At 36.6% G+C, this 20,317-nt stretch overlaps 1 protein-coding gene across 6 annotated transcripts in view; it reads right to left on the reverse strand.

Moving 5' to 3' along the window:
- The window catches only part of KDM7A (lysine demethylase 7A), a 61,330-nt gene that overhangs the window by 29,609 nt on the left and 11,404 nt on the right, over window positions 1-20,317 (reverse strand). For 5 of the 6 annotated variants that reach the window (XR_014589988.1, XR_014589989.1, XR_014589990.1 and 2 more), the window contains exon 2: window positions 5,949-6,034. The exons of the other annotated variant lie outside the window; for it this stretch is intronic. Coding sequence is in view for 2 of the 5 variants with exons in the window: in XM_083860491.1 (XP_083716617.1) it covers window positions 5,949-6,034 (86 nt within the window). In the remaining 3 variants the exon portion in view is untranslated. The remainder of the gene's footprint in view (window positions 1-5,948; window positions 6,035-20,317) is intronic. 6 annotated transcript variants of the gene reach the window in all.

Below are 20,317 nucleotides of genomic sequence, written 5' to 3' on the forward strand. Positions count from 1 at the left end.
ACAAGTTTCAGAAGGATTAAACATGGAATTAGTTAAACCAGACGGCTCAGATCAGCAGTCATCCCATCAGTGAGACATGCATGCCTCAATCACATTACTGTGATTAACAAACCTCATTTTCTTGATCAGGTGACACTACCTATTTCCAACAAATGAAATCTGCAAGATGCAGTAACTCTCTGTACTTTTATAGCTCCTTCTTTAAGAGAATCTCAGTGCACACTATAGACAATTTAAGACTCTATATCCAGTCCAACACAAGTAAACAGGTGCAGCCTGAAACCCCAAAAAGTCATGTACGAAACAAACCATCAAACTTTAATTTCTTAAAGCTCAGACTTTTTACTTTTAAATACACAAAAGAATCACACCTCTTGAATAGCCAGAGACTTCATTTTACATATTCACACAAGCTTAACAAGACTTAATCCCACTGTGCTATCACACCCCATAAGCATGCCCATATCCAAGTCTGATACTATTACTGCTATTCACTACCATTTCTACTGCTTACGTCTTCATTACAGTTTTGTGTGCAAACTGTTTTGGGCAGGTATGATCTTTACAATATATGTAACACACTGCACTCCAAAACATATAATTTCTTAACAGTTTGAAGCTTTAATGCACTGCTACAGCATTTTAATAAGAAACAAAGGATAAATTAAAGTTCTATTACAATTTTGGTAATCTCATAAAACTGATAGTTCAATAGCAGCAAAATTGCATTTCTAACTGTTCCTTATACTTAAAGGGCCAAGGAAATTGAAACACCAGACATTCTCATAGAAACTTGTTGTGGTGATCTCCACATGACAAATGACAGATACCCAAATGAAAAAAAGGATGTGTAAAAAAGTGTATGTACATTCACAGAACCATCAAATGGTTTGGGGTGGAAGGGACATTAAAGATCATCTAGTTACAACATCCTGGCATGAACAGGGACACTTTCCACTATCCAGACTGCTCAAAGCTCCATACGACCTGGCCTTGAACACTTCCAAGATGAGACATCCACCACTTCTCTCGGTAAACTGTGTCAGTGTTTGACCAATCTCACACTAAAGAATTTCTTCTTTAATTTAAACCTACTCTCTTTAGTTTAAAGCCATCATCCATTGTCCTATCACTCAGTACAAAGGGCTCAGTACAAAGTCATCTTATTTCTTATAAGCTCCCTTTACAGATCAGAAAGTTGTTCTATAAAACATTGTAAGCTGCATGTAGCTTACATACAAAAGCTCCCCATTCGAATTTTTTGACCTTGGGTGAAGGAGAGGACAAAGTGACTTACGATATAGTGGTTAACTTAACTGCCTGTCTTCAAATTTTCATAGTTTCACAACAAATAATTTCATAATGGATATTTCATTGATTCAGCTTCCTCAATCACACATTTTTCATTTTCATTTATAAATTTACACAATTTACATTTATAAATTTACACAAGCATACAGCCTTGAACGGAAGTCCTTGGCTGTATCACCTGTTTGTTACTAAACTGCTCTTTGGAGCACTCCCTCTATACAAATAAACCTGTATTTCTCATCCTCAAACTCTCAACAGGCTGAGAAGCCCTATTAAATCATCAAGAGGTGGCTCCACAAAAGGAACTACCGTCTCACCATTTGGGAAACAAGCTCCAAGAGTGCTGAACTTCCTACCTTTATCACTGTACTAGCACACTAAGGGTCCAGTAATTTTAAGGCTGCATTTCAGTTTTTCCTAAAAAAGCCAAACTCTGCTCCACAGACAGGTGCTACTGGAAGACTGCCCCAAGAAGATTTACTGATTACTGATTTGTAATGTAACCACTAATATTAAACAGCAATTTAGTTGCATATGCTGAGGAAACTCAGAAGAGGAAAAAGCTAATGTTCTTTGTCAACACAAATAGTGTTTTACAGTTGTCTGCCAAACAGCCTGAAATACAACATCCAACAAAACCACTGCATTAATACAAATTTTAACTTCATGGAAGAGCTCATTCTTAAATTCACCTAAGTCATGGTGCACACAAAATGTAAAAAAGCACTAGCAATACTGAAAACATAGCTCATTGTAATAGGAAGATGAGGAGGGGGAAAAGTTTCTAAAAATGAAAAAAAATTGCTGCTTCGCCAGAAAAAAACCCAGTTGGTTATACAGGAATAACAGACATCTAATAGTCATTACATATAAGAGGGAATAATTCCTATTGATGTTCTGTTTCTCACAGAGATGACAACATAGACCCTTTAGAAGACTTTTTTGAGAATAAACTGACATTTATAGATCTTTGCTAACCTGATAACTAGTGCTGCTTAATGAACCAACTATCCAAATACTGTAAAACTTCATAAATAATGAAGACAGGTTTATTAAGTTTTCAAAGCTATTTTCTCAGTCATAAATAATAATACAAGAAATTAGTGGCTAATACTAATTTTCAACAGAGTAGTTTCCCATAAATTCACTGCTATTACCACAGCTCATTAAAATTGTAAGACGATACAGCTGCTTAAGAGATTTTATAGCACAGACACACTTTTTAAAGTCTGTCTTTCCAACACTTACAAATCAGAAATAAAATCATTCTTTCACTTGTACTTGGCACTGTACAAAGCATCATCCTTTCATAAGAGAACATTGAAGAAGAGGAAACAGTACTGAAAACTTCCTCTGCTTACATATCCCTTAATTCTAGAGGGTTTTTTTAATCCCTTAAGACATTACAGAAACAACTGCAAAAAACCCCAACATTTTAACTGAACAGATCCTAATGCTCAAATTAAGGAAGGAACCAGTGTTCACCCTTAGTGTTTCTAAGAATTGAGGTAAAACCTGCTGTGACAACACTAAGAACTACACAAGACAGTAGCAGGGAAGGTGAGAAAAAGAAGAGTGCGCTGGACATTTTCATGAAAATTAAGTGGAAAGGTTACATTTTTTTTTATTTACATTTCTCCTACACTCAAAACAATGGGCCAGTAACAGTCTCTTTTTTAGGCAAACACTCTTCCCTGTTTTTGCCCACTACTGGACAGTTTCCCTCAGAGACCACCACCTGCTAGGCTCCAAATGGAGACCATCAAGAGGTGTACACATGTACAATGGGGCCTAAGTCTTGGAAGAGGTACTGGAGATTCCTAGTGACCAAAAAGGCAAGAGAAATGTTGGCACAGGAAGACTGCAAAATTTTAAGGAGCCGACAGTAAATCACAGAATACCTTGCTAGGGCCTGGTACAACATCGTGTTCTCAGCTCAGACCAAGCACGGGCATGAATACCACAAACAAAAAGATACTGGCTGGAAGACACACAGAACTGAGAAGAGAAAACCAAATAAAGAAAGTAATGTCCTGACAACCACGGTCTTATTAGCATTTACTGAACGTTGTGCTTTCTCAAAGCTCTGGACACCACAAACTGGTGACACATCAGACTCACAACATTCACTTTTAGACTTGAGGATCACTGAGAAAACTTTGGAACTAACAAAACAAATATGAATACTCTAAATCAAATAATCTAAGGAAAAAAAACCCACCACAATATATTTCTATTTTTTAAATTGTTCTCTTTTTAAATTACTTATGATTTTAGTATTATTTAGCATTTTATACACATGGTTGCTTACTAATAAATTTGAAAGAACAGTTTTACATGACATTTAATTTCATCTTTCCATCTATGCTGTAGCTTTCTTTTCACCACTGGAACTTTTACACAATTAATTTTGTAGGATACTGAAAGAAACCACCGATTTGTACTGTAACTATGTGTTTCTTGCACACTTTAAGTAAATTTTTTCCACTACCTCATTTGATTACATGTTCTGTTGAAACCACAGATACACTTGCCTTCTTCAACAGTTGAGTTTTTGTGTCTTTAAAAACGCTTAGACAAAGTGATTTTAGAATATGAAGCTGTAAATTAAAATGGGTTTTTTTAAATTATATACATAATTTCGTATGACTGAAGTACTCTTGAACATTTCTGCAATACCTGAACTCATGAGACACTATCAGTCTCTTTAAAAACTAAAGGAAGTAGGGCCCAAACCACGAACTACCATAGATTTGATTCTGACAGCTGAGAACAATTAATGAAACTCAATGTGAAAACATACTTAATTATATCACCTCTGTTTGGGTTGGTAACTGACATGTCAGAAGCTTCTACTAAATCTAGATGATCTACACACTTGAGGCAATATGAAATAACAAGGATAATTTTTACCACAGATTCTTGTCTTTTTGAAAAGACTTCCAAAACAAAAATCCCTCTTATCTCACTGTCTAATTGCTGCAGGTGAGACAGCATTACAAGAAAGGTTATTTACAGGCATCAGGGTGAAGTAGACTAGTTCTCACAAATCAAGGAAATAAAAGAAGTTTGAAAATTACTAGTTTATTATTTTGAAAAGTCTGATACGATCTCTCGTCTACTCCTCTTCCTAGTCCCTCTATTCCACAGGAAAAAAAGAGACAGAAAGTTAAGGGGAAAAAATGTCTGTTGTTTGTATTCTGATTTATAAGATAAACGTGCAGGTTTTGAACTGAAAATGAGCACTGGAGTACTAAAAACTACAAGCACATAAACCAGCATTTATCTTACCTTTTGGCTGACAGACCATGAACTCACATATTACAGAAGCTACATATCATTCAACATATATTAATTAAATCAGTAATTGATGCTTAATCACTTTGTGCATACTCCACAAGACTATCACTGAGGGTGGTTTTAAACTTATTTCTAAATGTAAAGGAAATTCAGATTTGGAAGTATTATTTAAGTCAACATTGACTATAAAACATTATTTGGTGTCTTCGAAGGAGAAAACCTCCTAAAAACAAACACAAAAAAACCCCAAAAAACCAAAAACAAAACACAAACAAACAAACAAACAAAAACTCCCCACCAAAACAAAAATACAACAAGCAAAATCAACAACAAAACCCACAATCAAACCTGCATTAGAAAACACAAATGACCATGGCTCAGTGCTTGGAGGATAAAGACACATTACTTATAAATACTTTTCAGGTCTGAATGTAGAAATTTAATTTATGGTTGGGAAAGTGAAATTTATTTTTAGGTTTTTTTGAAACCCTGTTTTCATTTGAGAAGGGGAGGGGGGGGAAATCTAGGGAGTTGGATAAAGCAGTATCTTTTCAGTAGTTACCAAAAGAAAGAATGTTTCATTTTTTCACTGCAGATCTCTACAGCAAATTTATCTACTGAAAGGAAACCTAAGAGATGCCTCTTGTTCCTCTCCTATGTCAGACTCTTCTGGCAACTCACTGTGACCTTGGTGGAACCTTGTTTATAAATTAGAAACCTGAAACTGGGAACTGTGTAACTTTCAGGGACATAAATGGAGGGGGACAACAAAACCAAAAACAACAGAAAAGCACAAACACACACAACTCCTGTGAGAGTTCCTGTTCATATTCTGCTGTCACTGTTGAAAAGTTGTGTTTAACTACTGTGGCACGTAACCTACAACCATAAAGAAAGAAAAGACACCTAGCTTGTACATTTTTTCAAAGTTGCCTTCCTAGGTATTTATCTGAATTTTGATAATTAAAATACAGGAACCTTGCAACCATCTTTTGTATTTTCCTTTTTTCTTTTTTTAAATGATGATTCTCTAATTTTCATTCTCTCACTCTCTGCCAAGTCCAGATTGTGTTCTACTAACTTTGTGAACTTAGATTCCTCCAATCTATAGCCGTGCTTTATACTTTATTCTATCTGCATCTCCGCATCAGGGAATCTTTCAAGATGGTTTGTTTGTTTTGCAGGTTTTTAATCAGCTCAGAGTTAGTCACGTAGAACCAGTACCTTCTAAATAATCAAACTCATCTTGAATATTCTTCTGAACAGTCCTTTGCAGTTGTACATGGAGAGAAAATAGTCCAAACGTGTAAGATGAAATGGGAATAACCCATACTTACTTAGAGAAGGTCCATGGAGAATTGCACAGTTGGGACAATGGTATAGATCAATGTCAACAGCATGGTGCTCCTCTACCCCAACGCAGCTGGAATAATATTTTTTACATGTTAATGAGAATGCACACAGGGTTTACTTTTCAAGCTAAAAATAATTAAATCTTAGGTTTTTATTAAAACGTGCTTACTCTACAAAATGATAATGAGATACCAGATTATCTCAACTACTGGGCTGCCACATAAATTTTGAGTAAGAATTTATCACTGAACACAGAATGCCATTAAAAAAAATCATAAACAGGAAACAAGAATCATATTCATTTAAAAATTAGCAAATCCATAATATATACACCATTACCCCCTCCAAACCTTGATCCTAATTACAGGAAACAGTTTATACAAAATCATTTGAGTAATTTTCCTCACAGAAGCTATGAGTTAAAAAAAAAATCTGATGTTTATGTGCTGTTAAGTTATAGAAGATATAATGGATATTTTCCTTGTCTTTCTTCTTCTTTCTGTAAAAAGCATGTAACTGACTCCTAGTCCCCAAGACAAATTAATGAAGAATACTTTCATGTTATTCTTGAAATCTTTAAAATAGAACTGGCTTTGTAAGCTACACAAGTGACCACACAAATAAATTAGTGGAACTGGTTTTGGTTTAAAAGAGCAGCAAGTATTTTTAAAGAGCACTTGAGAGATGTAATGTTTTCTCAGTGCATATTTTTTTTCCAGACAAAACAGTCAAAATGTGATTAAAAGCAAAATCTTTACAATAGTCAGGCAAAGGCATTTGCTCTGCTGATACCTAAACAACACAACTTTAAAGTCAATGAAGTATATTTTCTTAGAAGCTGAAACACTAGAGGTTAGTTGGAGAACATGTACTTTTGCACGAAGTTCTTAAGGAAAAAGAAAACAAGTAATCACTGCTTGCTGGTCTGAATCCTGGCAGAGTTCTTCATTCTCTGAAAAGTTCACTGACACTTACAAAATTGCTGACTTTACAGTTAATACAGAAAAAAAGAGTACAACCCTGAACATTTACAACAAAATTAGGTATGTACACTCTAGCAATATAAGAACTGGAACAGTACCCCAGTCATGTAACCCATTTCATATCAAGTGTAATCAGTGCTTAAACACTGAAGCTTTGAAATGATCCAGCTACACAAAGTCTTTTCCTCAGCAGCCTTGTGCCAAAACTGCTGACACGCTCCAGCAAGTGTCAGTACATGCTGCCAAAACAATACAAGAAACAGTCTAGCACTGAAAGCACAATGAGCAAATCCAATCTGAAACTGAAGAGCATCTCTACATAACTATCAGTGGGAAGTGCATTCTGAGCTCCCTCTAAACATTCAGCTAGTTCTACTTCCCTATTCCCTACATACCACATGATATCCAGAAATTATTTAGCTCTCTTATATGCATACTATTTTAAAATCTAAATACAAAAGTCAGTTGTCATAGTTCATCGCAATTCCTGCAATATTTAGCATCTGCTTTAAGACCACAGCTACAAGAATCATTATTACATGAAAACCCAGCTGACATATAAATAAAAAGGAAGGCAGAAGCAGTCTTTAAAAATGCATGTCCCATTTCCTTCTGCTTGTGTTCTCTCTCTTTTTATAGAATAGATGAATGACTCATAATCCTATGCATTATAAGAAAATCATTTTAAAATGTACACTCTAAAAGCCCCAAATCAGAAGGCTGGTTTTATACATCTTTAGGGATCTCATTATTCTAGCTAAATTCCTAATTTTTGAACAGCTAAAGATATTTATGTTGAACTGTATCTTGATCAAGTTTGCACTTCATTTATTTCCCTTCCCTTTTTCTTGGTGTTTATCTGATACATTCATCATCATTCCAATTAGATTATCTTGCTAACAGTAAGAACTTTGCATAAAAATATAGTAAAAATAGCTCTGACAACTATTTGTCCTATTCCATTTAAGAATTTTAATTCTATTGTCTCTTATAGAATGTTACAGATAACTGAATTTCGGCTTTAATAGTAATGATTAACTCCATAACCTTTCATGAAGGCACATGGGATTTTGTATACAGAGACTGGAACGGTATTACAATGTCTGGAATAGCCATCCAATAAGGGAAGCAAACATTTTCAGTCCACTATTTATCCTGTAAACTCAGCACTGGAAACACAAAACACTAACTGGAGATCACGGAAGCGAATCCAGCAGCAGATGCCTGACTGAAGCAAAGGGCAAACGAGGTGCCAGCACCTGCAAGAACAAGCACTGCCAAGGATGCCACAGAGCACATCAATCACACACAGCACCATTACAAGTCGCTTCCCTGCGTCCCTTTCTCCAACATACACAGATGACTCTGACATTAATCACTCTGGCTACCAGCAAGCAATCAATTACTGTGGTAAATGCAACTTCAGACCTCAAGCATCAAAATAAGGTCACCAAGAGGTAGCAGAGAGCCTGGAAAACATTAACATACTCAAACACTGCAACACTCAAGTCACTGATGTTTTCCTGTATGGAATATTATTACCCTTCACCTTGCAATCAACCCAATCCATTTGGGTTGAAACGTCTTGAGTATATATTACCTAGTTTCTGAATTGCTCATCTCCTACAGTATTGGACAATAAAATACAATAATACTAATTAAAAAAACCCAAAAACAACAGTGGTACAAGACTATGCAAAAACACACCTTTAATTTTGTTCATGAAGGTGGAAAGGCTAACCAGGCCCAATTCCACCTGAAATGCTCTAGAAGGAATAGCAAGGTAGGAAAAAGTCAGTTAAAAATAGATTCCATTACATCAGTCTTGGAACGATCAGACACTCCAAACTTCCCCAGGTATCATCAAGGAAGGTCAACAAGAGGTAGGACAATATTTAGGAAGTGGTAATTTTTTTCACACACAAGAACATGCCCATCCCTGGCATCTGAAGAAATCCCTTGTTATTACAAGTTTGAGGAACCAATTCTCCCAGCTTCAGGCTCACTAGAAGGTGCATGTTTTTGATTTAGTCGCAGGCTTCCATTTGATATTTACATTTGTAGCTATGTAAAAGTAGCGTGTGTAAATCAAAAACAAATCAGAAGAGGACTTCAACTTCCAACAAGTACCAGCAGACCTCTGCCATTCAGTAAAGGGCAAATAAGGCTTCTTTCACAGCACAGGGGGAAGCCCTGCAGAGGCTGTTCTCTTCTTCAGTATGGTTATTAATTTAAAGAAATGAGTACCAATAATTCAGAATGACAGATTAAACAAGTATTTCACAGTTTTGCTGGAATGTCTTGTACAAGGAGTTTGCAGAAGTCCAATACAGTAACTATTATCCACAGAGACTGCATGGCTGGCTGTACATTGTAAGCCACCCAAGGCACCTGGCACATCTCTCCTACAGCAGCACAGTGTGAATAAATATTGGATCCATGTCAGTCACCACACAGGCTGCTGCACCTTCTGGATCTAATACCTGCTTGCTCTCAATCCAGCCTGGCTTTTCTCTTCCCTGCTTCTGACATTATCAAGCACAACCACAACATTTTAGAGATTGCTTAACTGCCTTTACTGGTATGACTGAAAGAATCCTGGTTTAAGAAAAAAAATCCAAAGCACTCTTAATCAAAGGCCTTATTTTCAGTGTTCTTAAGGGTATATGACCACTTAAAAAACTAACTTACTAAAGCAAGCAGTATATGTACCCTACCATTATACAAAATTCCCAGTGTAAAAGGGAATGCTTACACAAAAAAAAGCACTACAAAAGCCAAGAAATGAGCAAATGTGGATGCCCATTTTCTCAGTTTAATTCCTAGATTAAACCAGGAAGATAATCTAGGAATTTACTAGGAAAATTCCAAGATTTCCTCTATATGAGACATACTGAAAATAAAATCTTGAAAACTGAGAGATGTAAGCAATTCTCAATGATCTAATAAAAGGACAGTAGAAAGCAGATGAATCACCATCAAAAAGGGAAAAGAGCTAATTTGTCAAGAAGCTGGGTTGTACATGGGACATCATCCTCTTGGATTCTCTCTTCTGTTCCTTCCCTCTACTGCTTTAATTCCATAAGGTCCATCCTTTTTCATCTCTTTCAGCAGCATGTGCAAAACAATCTAACAGGCTCATCCTTCTAGATACACTTGGACTTTGTAAAACGTCTCCCACAACAGCTTCCACTCCTCTCCACACCAGCACAATACTTTGCACCTATCAAGCTTCACCTAGCAGATGAGGAAACAGGACAGGCCATCACAGGCATGTCTACTACTTCTTCAACAGATATTGTTGGATAGATATTATTTTACAATTAGATGTTGATTTACAGCTCAAAACTAAGGCAGTTTTTTAAAGTTTCTTATTTATTATTGGGACACATGAAGCTCAGGCCCCAAGATCTCTTGGTTTTCCAGTGTCTGACCTGAACAGTCTGACTTTTTTTGTGGCCACTGTGCAGCAAAAATGCAGGTTAGTGGCTCTTGCTAGTATGATTAGTTAAGCACAAAACCTTGTTATCTTTTCCAAGCTACAAAATTACTCAAAATTACATTTTGCAAGATCCCCTTATATTCTCCCTGAATAAATACTGTAGACAACCTCCTCCTTTCTCTACCATGCTGTTTCTGAGCAAGAACTCAGCATGTCCTCTTCATGTCCACCCTTGCATCAGCACCCACAACCTTTCCCTGGTATGCCTCAGTGAGCACTGCAGGGTTTATCCATAAAAGGAGGAAAAAAGCACAGGTCTTGACATCCAGTAGGAAAAAAAAAGAAATGAACAAAAATCCTGGAAGAGTGGAAAAATACTAGGAGTATTAAAGCATGTTCCCTGTTACCAAGAATACAGGGCTATAGACCATTACTAGGGGTACAGGCATGTTTCCTATTATCTGACAGAGCAGACTGCCAAAATCCTTTTTCAATTTCCAGTCATCCACAGAACAGCCAAGATACACAGATAGTGAGTCTCTGCTGTGTCTTAACAGTGATGAGGACAGGACCAAGGCAATGTTGGAGGCAGCAAAGATCCACTAGTAAGAGGGCAGCCTTAAGTGTCCCAAAACTGAAGTCACTACCGGAGGGGACAGTTTTTCATAGCATTAAACTGAACATAGATGTTGCTGCTGAACAAAAGGTCCCACCCTCCTTCCTCCAGCTGCCTAACCCCATGGGCTTCCACTGTTTCTCTCACCAGATCTAAACCATCAGGCAGCCACATGACAAGTCTGATCCAAAAGAATAAAAACTGCCACTCAACTCACTTTTTCAGACAGGTTTTAGAAACTTTAACAGTAAGATTCCATTAAATAAGAAATAAAATGGTACATGTTACACTAACATGCAGTTACTTAACAAATATACAGCAATGCTATTTTTAAGAAGACAGATGAAAGAAAATGTTCTGTTACTTCATCTCTACTTTGCCTTTCTAAAAATGATTGCTAAAGAATAAGGAGATGACTCTTCAGCAATCTTGTGCTGATAATATACCTTTTACTATCAAGCCTTAATATTGAATTTCAAATCACCAAGGATGAGAGCTATTTCTATTAATATCCTGAGCAAATAAGTAGCAGGCGAGCATTATAGCAAACTTCTCATCTTACCTGTAACAAGGTCTGCAGTTGCTACTTTCAGTCCTAATTTGTTTGGGCATAACAAACCCAAAAAATATTGTAATTATTGCCAAAATTAGCTAGTGGGCTTGCAAGTTATGCAAAGAATAACTTCTCTTACTCCATCCCAAGGATTCAAATGAAAGTGTAGGGTAGGAAGTCTGTGTGGCAGATTTTAAGGAATTCTGGTTAGTCACTTGATTTAAGCCTATGCTTTCCAAGTGGGAAAAGGATGCCAAGTAGGCAATATTTACAGGTTAAAACAATGAAAGTACTAAAGACGTCACTGCCACAACCAAACAGCCACATCTGCCACTTGTTACGGGACAATATTAAAATGCTTAATTAGGAATAGAAAGACAAAGTCAGTGTCACAATACTATTGACAGATACCATACCATCCCATAGCACAATAACAGATTAAAAAAAAAATGAAATTTATTTGAAGAAGATTTAAAACTTAAATGTTGTGAGCTTTTAAAACCTGGACCAGATTTTAAGATGGATTTCCCCTCCAGCCCCACTCTTCAAAATGCATGCAGTTACACCAAAGAAAATAAAACAGACCAAAAGAAACCACAAAGCACCATGAGAAAGCTGTTGTTTCCTTCCATTATCTCTTCATCTTACCATGATAAGCATGGTAACACTTTTGGAATCACAATAAACTTACAAGTATTTACTTCAGTAATGAAATAATTTTTGGAAAGCGACAAACTTCTATACGTTAGATACTGAATTGCTGCCTTAAATTACAAAAAAAAAATCTCAGTATAAAAATATTTGAGGTTTTGTTTTTGCCACATTCACTTTGCAAAAGAAAATACTTTTTAAAAGGAAGCAAGTGATATAAACACAATCCAAAAAACATGAATAACTTCAGTTATTCTGTTTTTCTATCTGTAGCAAACTTTCCCTTTCTCAAAGTTACCAATTTTCTCCACAAAACAGAACAAAATATCCAACCAACCAACAAAACATAATGGTTTTAACATATATATAAAATATATGCATGTTGGCCCAGTGGCTTATGTAGATTTTGTACACATTCACTCACACACATTCTACCAAGTTCTTAAGGACAGAGAAATTACACGTAAGGCCAACTCTCAAAACACCTAAAATATATACTAACTTATTAAATATTGCATCATCCTTCAACACAGATAAGGATCCCAAGAACAACAATGCTGCATGCAATAACATACATAAAACTCTGACCTTTGATTGCTCAGACACATCTGTTCTGATACTTCCAATGTCCTAAGAGGCCTTGGTCTACTTATGATTAACCATCAAACACCACATTAAAAATGTTGATGTTCATTGCATAGGTTTAGACTTCCCTAACGTAATTCAACCCTAGTGCTTTTAAATTATGTAATGTTTCTCTGAAATGAGGTATTGCAGTAGTACAAACATGCACACAAACATGCAGACAGGTATATGATCCATTTTGAATTCCAAAGGACCTTCCAAAGGCTCAAACTTCCTGCACCTTCTGAAATAAAACTTAAAGTTTGATAGTGATGTTAGTGTTGTTCTTTCAGAAAACACTTTTAATGGCAATACTCTTGCACATTTTTCCATTGAGAAAGAAAACTAGTATACATAATTTCCTTCTTAAGTAACAGTGCTTTTCACTCCCTCAAAGCACAGAGGTTAAAATAAATAAAATCAGTATATGACATCTTGTCAACGAAAGCTTAAAAATAATGGATTTTGAAATGTAGAAACCTAATAGGAAAATTATGGTCAATGGAACAAAGCTATCAAGTTACATAATGAAATAGATTCAGTTACAAATACAACAAACCCTCTACCTGCATTGAGAAAGTAGCCACATAGTCAACATAATCATCATGCTACCTCAAATCTCAGGGAAAAAAAAAAGATGTACATTATTTGTAAACTGACTCTTCCGTTCCGCAATTCCAGTTCAGTCTGAAAACAAACTGGTATGGTTTTGAAACTCAACATGTTCTTTTTCAAGACCTGTTTTTTTTAAGTACACTAAGTTAAATTCATTGAAATTGCTAGAAAGAAGGCAAGAGAGAGTCATTACTTTTAGAAAATACTTTGACAAGTTTTGAGTATTTGGCATAATCGGCATGTTCTTATTTCTAATTATTGGTGAAAAGATTGTGTGGAAAGCTGGTTTTCTACACAAGCATTTCATGTAACTACTAGGAATTTAAGCAAAATGAAGTCAAATGACTGTTCAAACTGAAGTCAAATAATTACATGCTGAGAAAATCCAAACAGCTTTATGTGCAATTACACACACTGAGGTCAAACAACCTTTCCACTACAATGTGCAACTTCTAGGAAGAGACACACAGTCCAGGTTAACCCATAAAGGCAGCCACCATCATGTATTATGTGTTGCAGCTTTATGAGAAGTTACTTTTCCTAATGACAATTTCCTGATAGAGCCAAGTTAACATTACTGAAGTACTTTTGATGTACTCCTTCTGTTTAGTATTGTCTATTAAGCATACAGCACATTCTTTATCCTTTCTATGCCATATGATATTTCTACTTATTCTTCCCAACCAGACTGATTGCATCAAGCTGCTTTAAAACAGTATTTACAATTAATTGCACTTGGGTCATTTCAAAAACACTGTTTTGCAGAAATGAAAGTCTGAAGGAAACTGAATCTTCTAGATTCAGTGTAGATTTTGGCAAAATAAGCTGCCTCAACACAATCAAAGAAACAGCATTTAAGAAAACTACAGCAGACCTCAAAACTAAACAACTTGCCAGTGAGAGCAGGGAATAAAAAAAGGCATTTTGAAAGCAGCTGTGATAGCTGAAGGCCTTATTTCAGTGTGAAACTACTGAGAAAAACAAAGATGATACCAGGAAGAGAATCATGACAAGATTCATAGGAAAGCAAAAAAAAAATGCATTGATCTGACACGAAGAAATTCTTTTTAACACTTTAAAACCAGTAATCTGGGTAACGCTACACATATGAAGCAAAGCACACTGCTCAGGGATTAAGAAGGATTCTCTACAGCAGTTTGGACTTCTTCTCTATTCATTTTCCCAGCATGGCCAGACTGACACACCAAAGAGAAGAAGGAACAATAGTCCAATCTGACTTCAGGCACTGTCTTAGTGAAGTTGCAACAGCTTGAAGCCTGTTGAAATAAATGAGAACTATCCTGTCCTTCCCACAAATTATGCAGGAAAAAAAGGATTAACATTGGATTTCAATTAATTCTAGAAACACTGGAGTCCCAATTTCTCTGACCACAGCCGGCATGAATTTCGGTTCTGGTTATAACGCACAGTCTGTAACAGCAGTATTGGGTACTATGGGCCCTACACACACAGAAGAAAACACATATTAGTTACCTGTTTTAGAGAAAGAGGGCATTGAAAGGGAGAAACAAAAACAGTGTGACTGCTTCTGTATACACTAGTGACAATGGTTTTCTAGGTGACTAAGAAAGTTCCTCAATTATGTATTTTTATCTCCTCCTCAAGACTCCAAGTCAACAGTTAACCTCCTCCCCCCTAAGATGAAACAGAACCTAGTAAGCCACTCTGACACATAACTACATCTTATTTAGGTAATTTACCTTATTTCAATTCCCAGACAGGGCTATCTAATTGTGTTTGTTAAAAAAAAAATCCTAAACTTACAATAAGCAAAATTAAGTACTTTAAATAATACCTTCAAATTAGAGGGTTTAAAGGCAGAACTAACACTCTTGTCAATTCTATAAAGCAATAACCAACCAACAACTACAAAAAAACCCAATCACACTACAGAATCTTCAACCATTTAAAGCAGCCTCCATATCCATCTTGAAACAGACATCTTAACTGAGCACCTCTGTGTGGTTCTATTCTACTGAAGAACAAACTACTACCCAAAGCTGCTACCAGTACTTCCCCAGAAGAAACAAGGAAGAAATATCCTAAGCCCTACAGAGATAACAAAAGCGTGGAAAAAGGAAATCAGTATACAACTTAATTAAATGTTCAGTCATTCAGGAACGAAGCAACTACAACAACCTTAACATAGCAAATTAAAGCTGATTATTACATTAAATGTCCCCTAATTATATATATATATATCTGTGTGTGTGTGTGTGTATATATATATATATAATGCAATCACCACCTCTTAGTGTTCAAAAAACATGGATGTGGCACTTGGGGACATGTAGGGACAGTTGTAGTTTAATGGTTCAACTCAAATGATCTTACGAGGTCTTTTCTGACCTTAACAATTCTATGATATATAGTCTACACTCATTTGCCTTCTTCAACTTTTAGATTCTTAGCTTTTTGTCCTAATCCTCCTCAGCTCCAACTTATGCACAAACTCTTGTCAATTCTCACTAGCCATCTCAATGAAGTACTGCATATTACACAGTTTTAAGATCTACTTTCATCCCAATCAAGTCTTTTAACTTGATCAACAGGAATTTCAATTCCATTTCCAGTGCAGTTTCCTACCAGGTAGAACAAGGGCCTTTTATACACAGAACAAACATTTTAGTTACTTGTTTCAAAGAGAGAGGACATTGAAAGGGAAGGAAAAAAGACAGAAATTAACAGAATTATAAAAACACACCCTATGAAGAGAAATTGAGGTTCAGTCCAAAATGACAAATAAATCTTAGGAAGCAACTACATGACATTGATTTAGTGCCTTGCAGTCGCTGGAAGAAGCAGGTTACCCACTCCTTCCCAGCAAGTGCTTCCCACTCCCATTCCCTGCAATGGCCCCAGTATCTGCCTGGTTACAAGGCAACCTGTTTTAATTCACTGATCTGACAGAAACTAACCTAGCCAGTCTTTTGCCTGTTTATCAAGTCAGATTACAGCATCCATGAGAGAGAGAAGAGAACTATGTAAGGCGGAGAGAGGGATATACAGGGAGTAGGACTGCTCCTCTCAGCAGTGGAAGTCACTAGACCTGGCCAGGCCTACGGTAGGGATTTCATTATTCACTAAGACTCAGAACTACTGTGGCCTAACAGATAAACTGCCAACAGCTTACCAATAAGAATGCAGGGAACATCCCTGAAAAACCTCCTCAACTTTAACCACACCCCCTGCACAACATCAAGGGAGGCATCATCGAGTCCAAGGGAGACACGCATTAGCACCAGATGTCATGTTTGAACCCAAGTGTTCTTAGCACAGCATTAAGATAGTCTTAGTCTGGCTTCTTTTAAGCATCCCAGTCTTTCTCTGATGAAGTGTCAAATCAGTTCCTTGAGACCAGTAGCTCCAAGGAACCGGGGTAGCTGAGGCAAGTGCCCAGCAGGTCTATTATGCCTCTACCAATATATTATTGCCTACAAAACACTCTTTCCAGTAATACACTGAAGTACAACAGGAACTATAAAACAAGTAATCCAAACAGTTTGGAAGATACAATTCTAAACCACATCAAACACAGTTTTCCGTAAAGCAGGAGAGGATCAAAAGGACAAACCTTCAGCCAAATTCCTACCCTCTAGTTTGAGAGACACGAGGACCACTCTGAAGTGGGAAGATACCTGTGTTTTTAGAGACTGATCAAAACAAAACCTCACTAATGGTTCTTGCATACTCACTGACTTGCATACTCTCAGCAGTTTCTAAATTCCATAATTACCTACATCAAAGTCTCACAAGAAACCCATTTATTATACCATTTTTATGCAACAAGTGTCTCTAATATTAATTCAACCACCTCTTTTAGACAATCTGCACTCTAAGCATTTTTAATCCATTTGAGAATTTTTGGTATGTCTTCAGCAGCTCCATCTCATTCTCAAACAAATAGAAGTGTTGAATGTTCCTCATCTACAAAGTGCACGGACTGCAGACTCCTACAGAGAAAGTACAAGCTAGTTATTCCGGTTGTCTAATAAAGATGAGTTGTTTAGAAAGACCATGTTGCCTAATAAAGATGAGCTGTTTAAAAAGATTGTGAAGCCTGACATGTACTATCAGCACTGTTATTTTACGCAATACACAGCCTGCAAAGCTTACAACATCCTGAGTAACGCTGTCAGTAGACACCATCAGATCTGTCTTGTTCTCAAGTATCTCAAATAATAAAAAAAAGATTTGGAGGCAAACAACAACAAACCCACAATGACTTCCTGGCCTGAGGGGATTGATTAGGACACTAATGATTGTTTTTAAACTGTGCCACTTCAATTAAAAAATGATGTCAGGAATGATTTGAAAGCAGGACTTTTTGCTAACAACATTAGGACGACGTTTTTCTGTCTCCCATATCCTAGCACCAGCAACCAGTACTAGCACAGCCTTAAAACTCTACTGCTGCAAATCTCTTATTCTTGGGTTACTGTGTGTGTTTGCTTCTTTTACAGACTGCAGCAACAGTAAACTTGGCTTCAGCCTGCTTTACACACCTTTAAATTGGCTCCTTACACCAAAAACACTTTACCACCTAACTGGGTTAAAAAATTTCTTACCCAGATTGGTTTTAAAGGAGCCGTCGTCTACTAGGTAACTTAACACATAGTAGCATTCAGAGACTCTACAGCTGTACCTGAAATAAAGCTTATTTTGCCTTCAAAATTCAACTCATTAAATAGTTCTCCTTTAAGAAAAATAAAAAATGAAAAACAAAAATTAAGGACATTTTTTCAATTCATCTTCTTCTCAACTGAGTAATTCCTCCTCCAGCCTGCAATATTTTTCAGACATTGCTAGGAACTTTTTAGCAAGCTTTTTATTAAGCTGAATAATTTCTGCATCTTCTAATCACAACACAAAAAAATGCACAGTGGCTCCTATAGCTTTGAAATACCTTACTTGTGTAAGGCAAATAGATTTGCAGTCAATAGCAAGTAAAGACAGATGCTTCATTTCTGAAGAAATCTGAGAGCAAACTGGCTCATCTCTAGGCTCACCATGCTCGTTTCAAAAGCAGATGGAGTATCTGATTACATTAACTTCTATTTAAGCTATGATACAAGCAAACTGTTTCAGATACACAGATAATGAGTCTAAATATCAGATGTTACATTGGCTGGCTGGCAAAGCAGTAAGTAGAAAAAGCTCCTTCAATCAACTAGATAATGCCTATAATTTAGAGATCTTTATTGGATTCTCAGCTGCTTATAGAGGTCCAGAGGGGCATGCTGGTCAAAACTGCGCCCATGCAGTCCACAACATATCAAGAAGTTACTTTTACACATTATTCTACCTACAAAAATCTAACTGTTCAATCCTCTTCAGATGGAATTAATGACGCACAGTAATTTCCAAACCATGTGGAAACTTCAAATAGTGAAGAACAAAGCTAAAAAGAGTTTGAGGGTTGAGTTACATCAGCACTGAATTCTATCTGCATCCATTATTTTTATTCTGGATACAATCTGACATACTGATTTTAATCTGAAATTCGTATGAGTTCAGATCCAGGTTACCAAAACCATTTTTGCTCTATCATATGCTATTTAGAGTAATCTACAGTATTTGCAAGAGCACAAATCCACATGTTTTAATCTAAATTTTAGGCACACACGCTTTTAGAGGTAACCTTGACTTCACAGTCTGTGCTACTCAGCTCCAGTGCTTTTATATGGGGGAAAAAAATAAGATTTTATCAGTGTACATATAGTGTGCATATATGTATCTCTTAAAATACCTTCTTCTTCATAGTGGGCAAAATTCCCATTACTCCATCAAGAATGTTCAAAGAAATGCACAGGAAAAATACAAAGCATGAAGTAGGGGGCCTATTGCAAAACGTCCCCTGGAGATGAATACTGATTTACTATTCCTGTAAAAATTACAAGAGACATTATGGTTCACTTATTGTGAAAAACACAAAATTAATTATTTGGGAGAAAATTTCCAACTTTACCAGTGTGTGTGAATATCAAAGTGTGAAAATTGCCCTGATGTAAGGGGAAAGTTAACAGACATTGCTTAATAATGCCCAATGAGAGGACAAATGCCAATGGCCACAGATTAAAGCATCTGAAATCCCTCTAAAAACAGGAGGGGAAAAAAATTGCAAGAACACAGAAGAAATTATTCATCTATACATAGCTATTAGGGCAATATCCAGTTAAAGATGCTGGTCCCTAAAGCCTACTTGAATTCAGAAGAAAGCTAACCTCAGAAGTACCTACACTGAGCTAGCACCTCACCACTTCACCCAAAAATTCCCCCTGTTGCGCTCACCTTGTGCTCCCACCCAGCACATGCCACACTCCCTGGTGTCTAAGCCATACTGCCAAAGTGCTGGGCAATAAAGAGTTGTTATGAAGGGAGAAGTTATTTTGTTTTTCCAAAGCAGATGGCAGCAGTGCTTATTTGGGTTATGAGAGCTCAAGCCCACACACTTCAGGGGAATGTTCACCTTCAGCTCACTTTTTATGTAAAGACATCCTTTATCTCCCCCACTTAGGACCTCTCACTCTACAGAAAAGTATCCAAGAATTATGGGCCCTGAACAGAATGTAACATGACCCGAGCACAAGGGACCGGTTTAAAACCCTCAGACACTGACAAGGTTATCTTAAGTTCTGGTCCCTGCTCCTGACATTAGTGAATAAATACATGAAGTGAACATGAATTACAGCACAACCTTTTCCAAGTCTTAAGACATACTAATACTTTTCTTTAGTCTTCAGATTTAATAGCACTTCCTACAGAAATACAGTAGTCTATCCCCTGGACTGGGAATGCACTTGTTTTCCTTTTTAAAAAAGGAAGAACTGTCCATTTCTCTATATATT

The sequence above is a fragment of the Zosterops lateralis genome, assembly GCF_965231275.1.
Source record: "Zosterops lateralis genome assembly, chromosome: 4".
NCBI lineage: Eukaryota > Metazoa > Chordata > Aves > Passeriformes > Zosteropidae > Zosterops > Zosterops lateralis.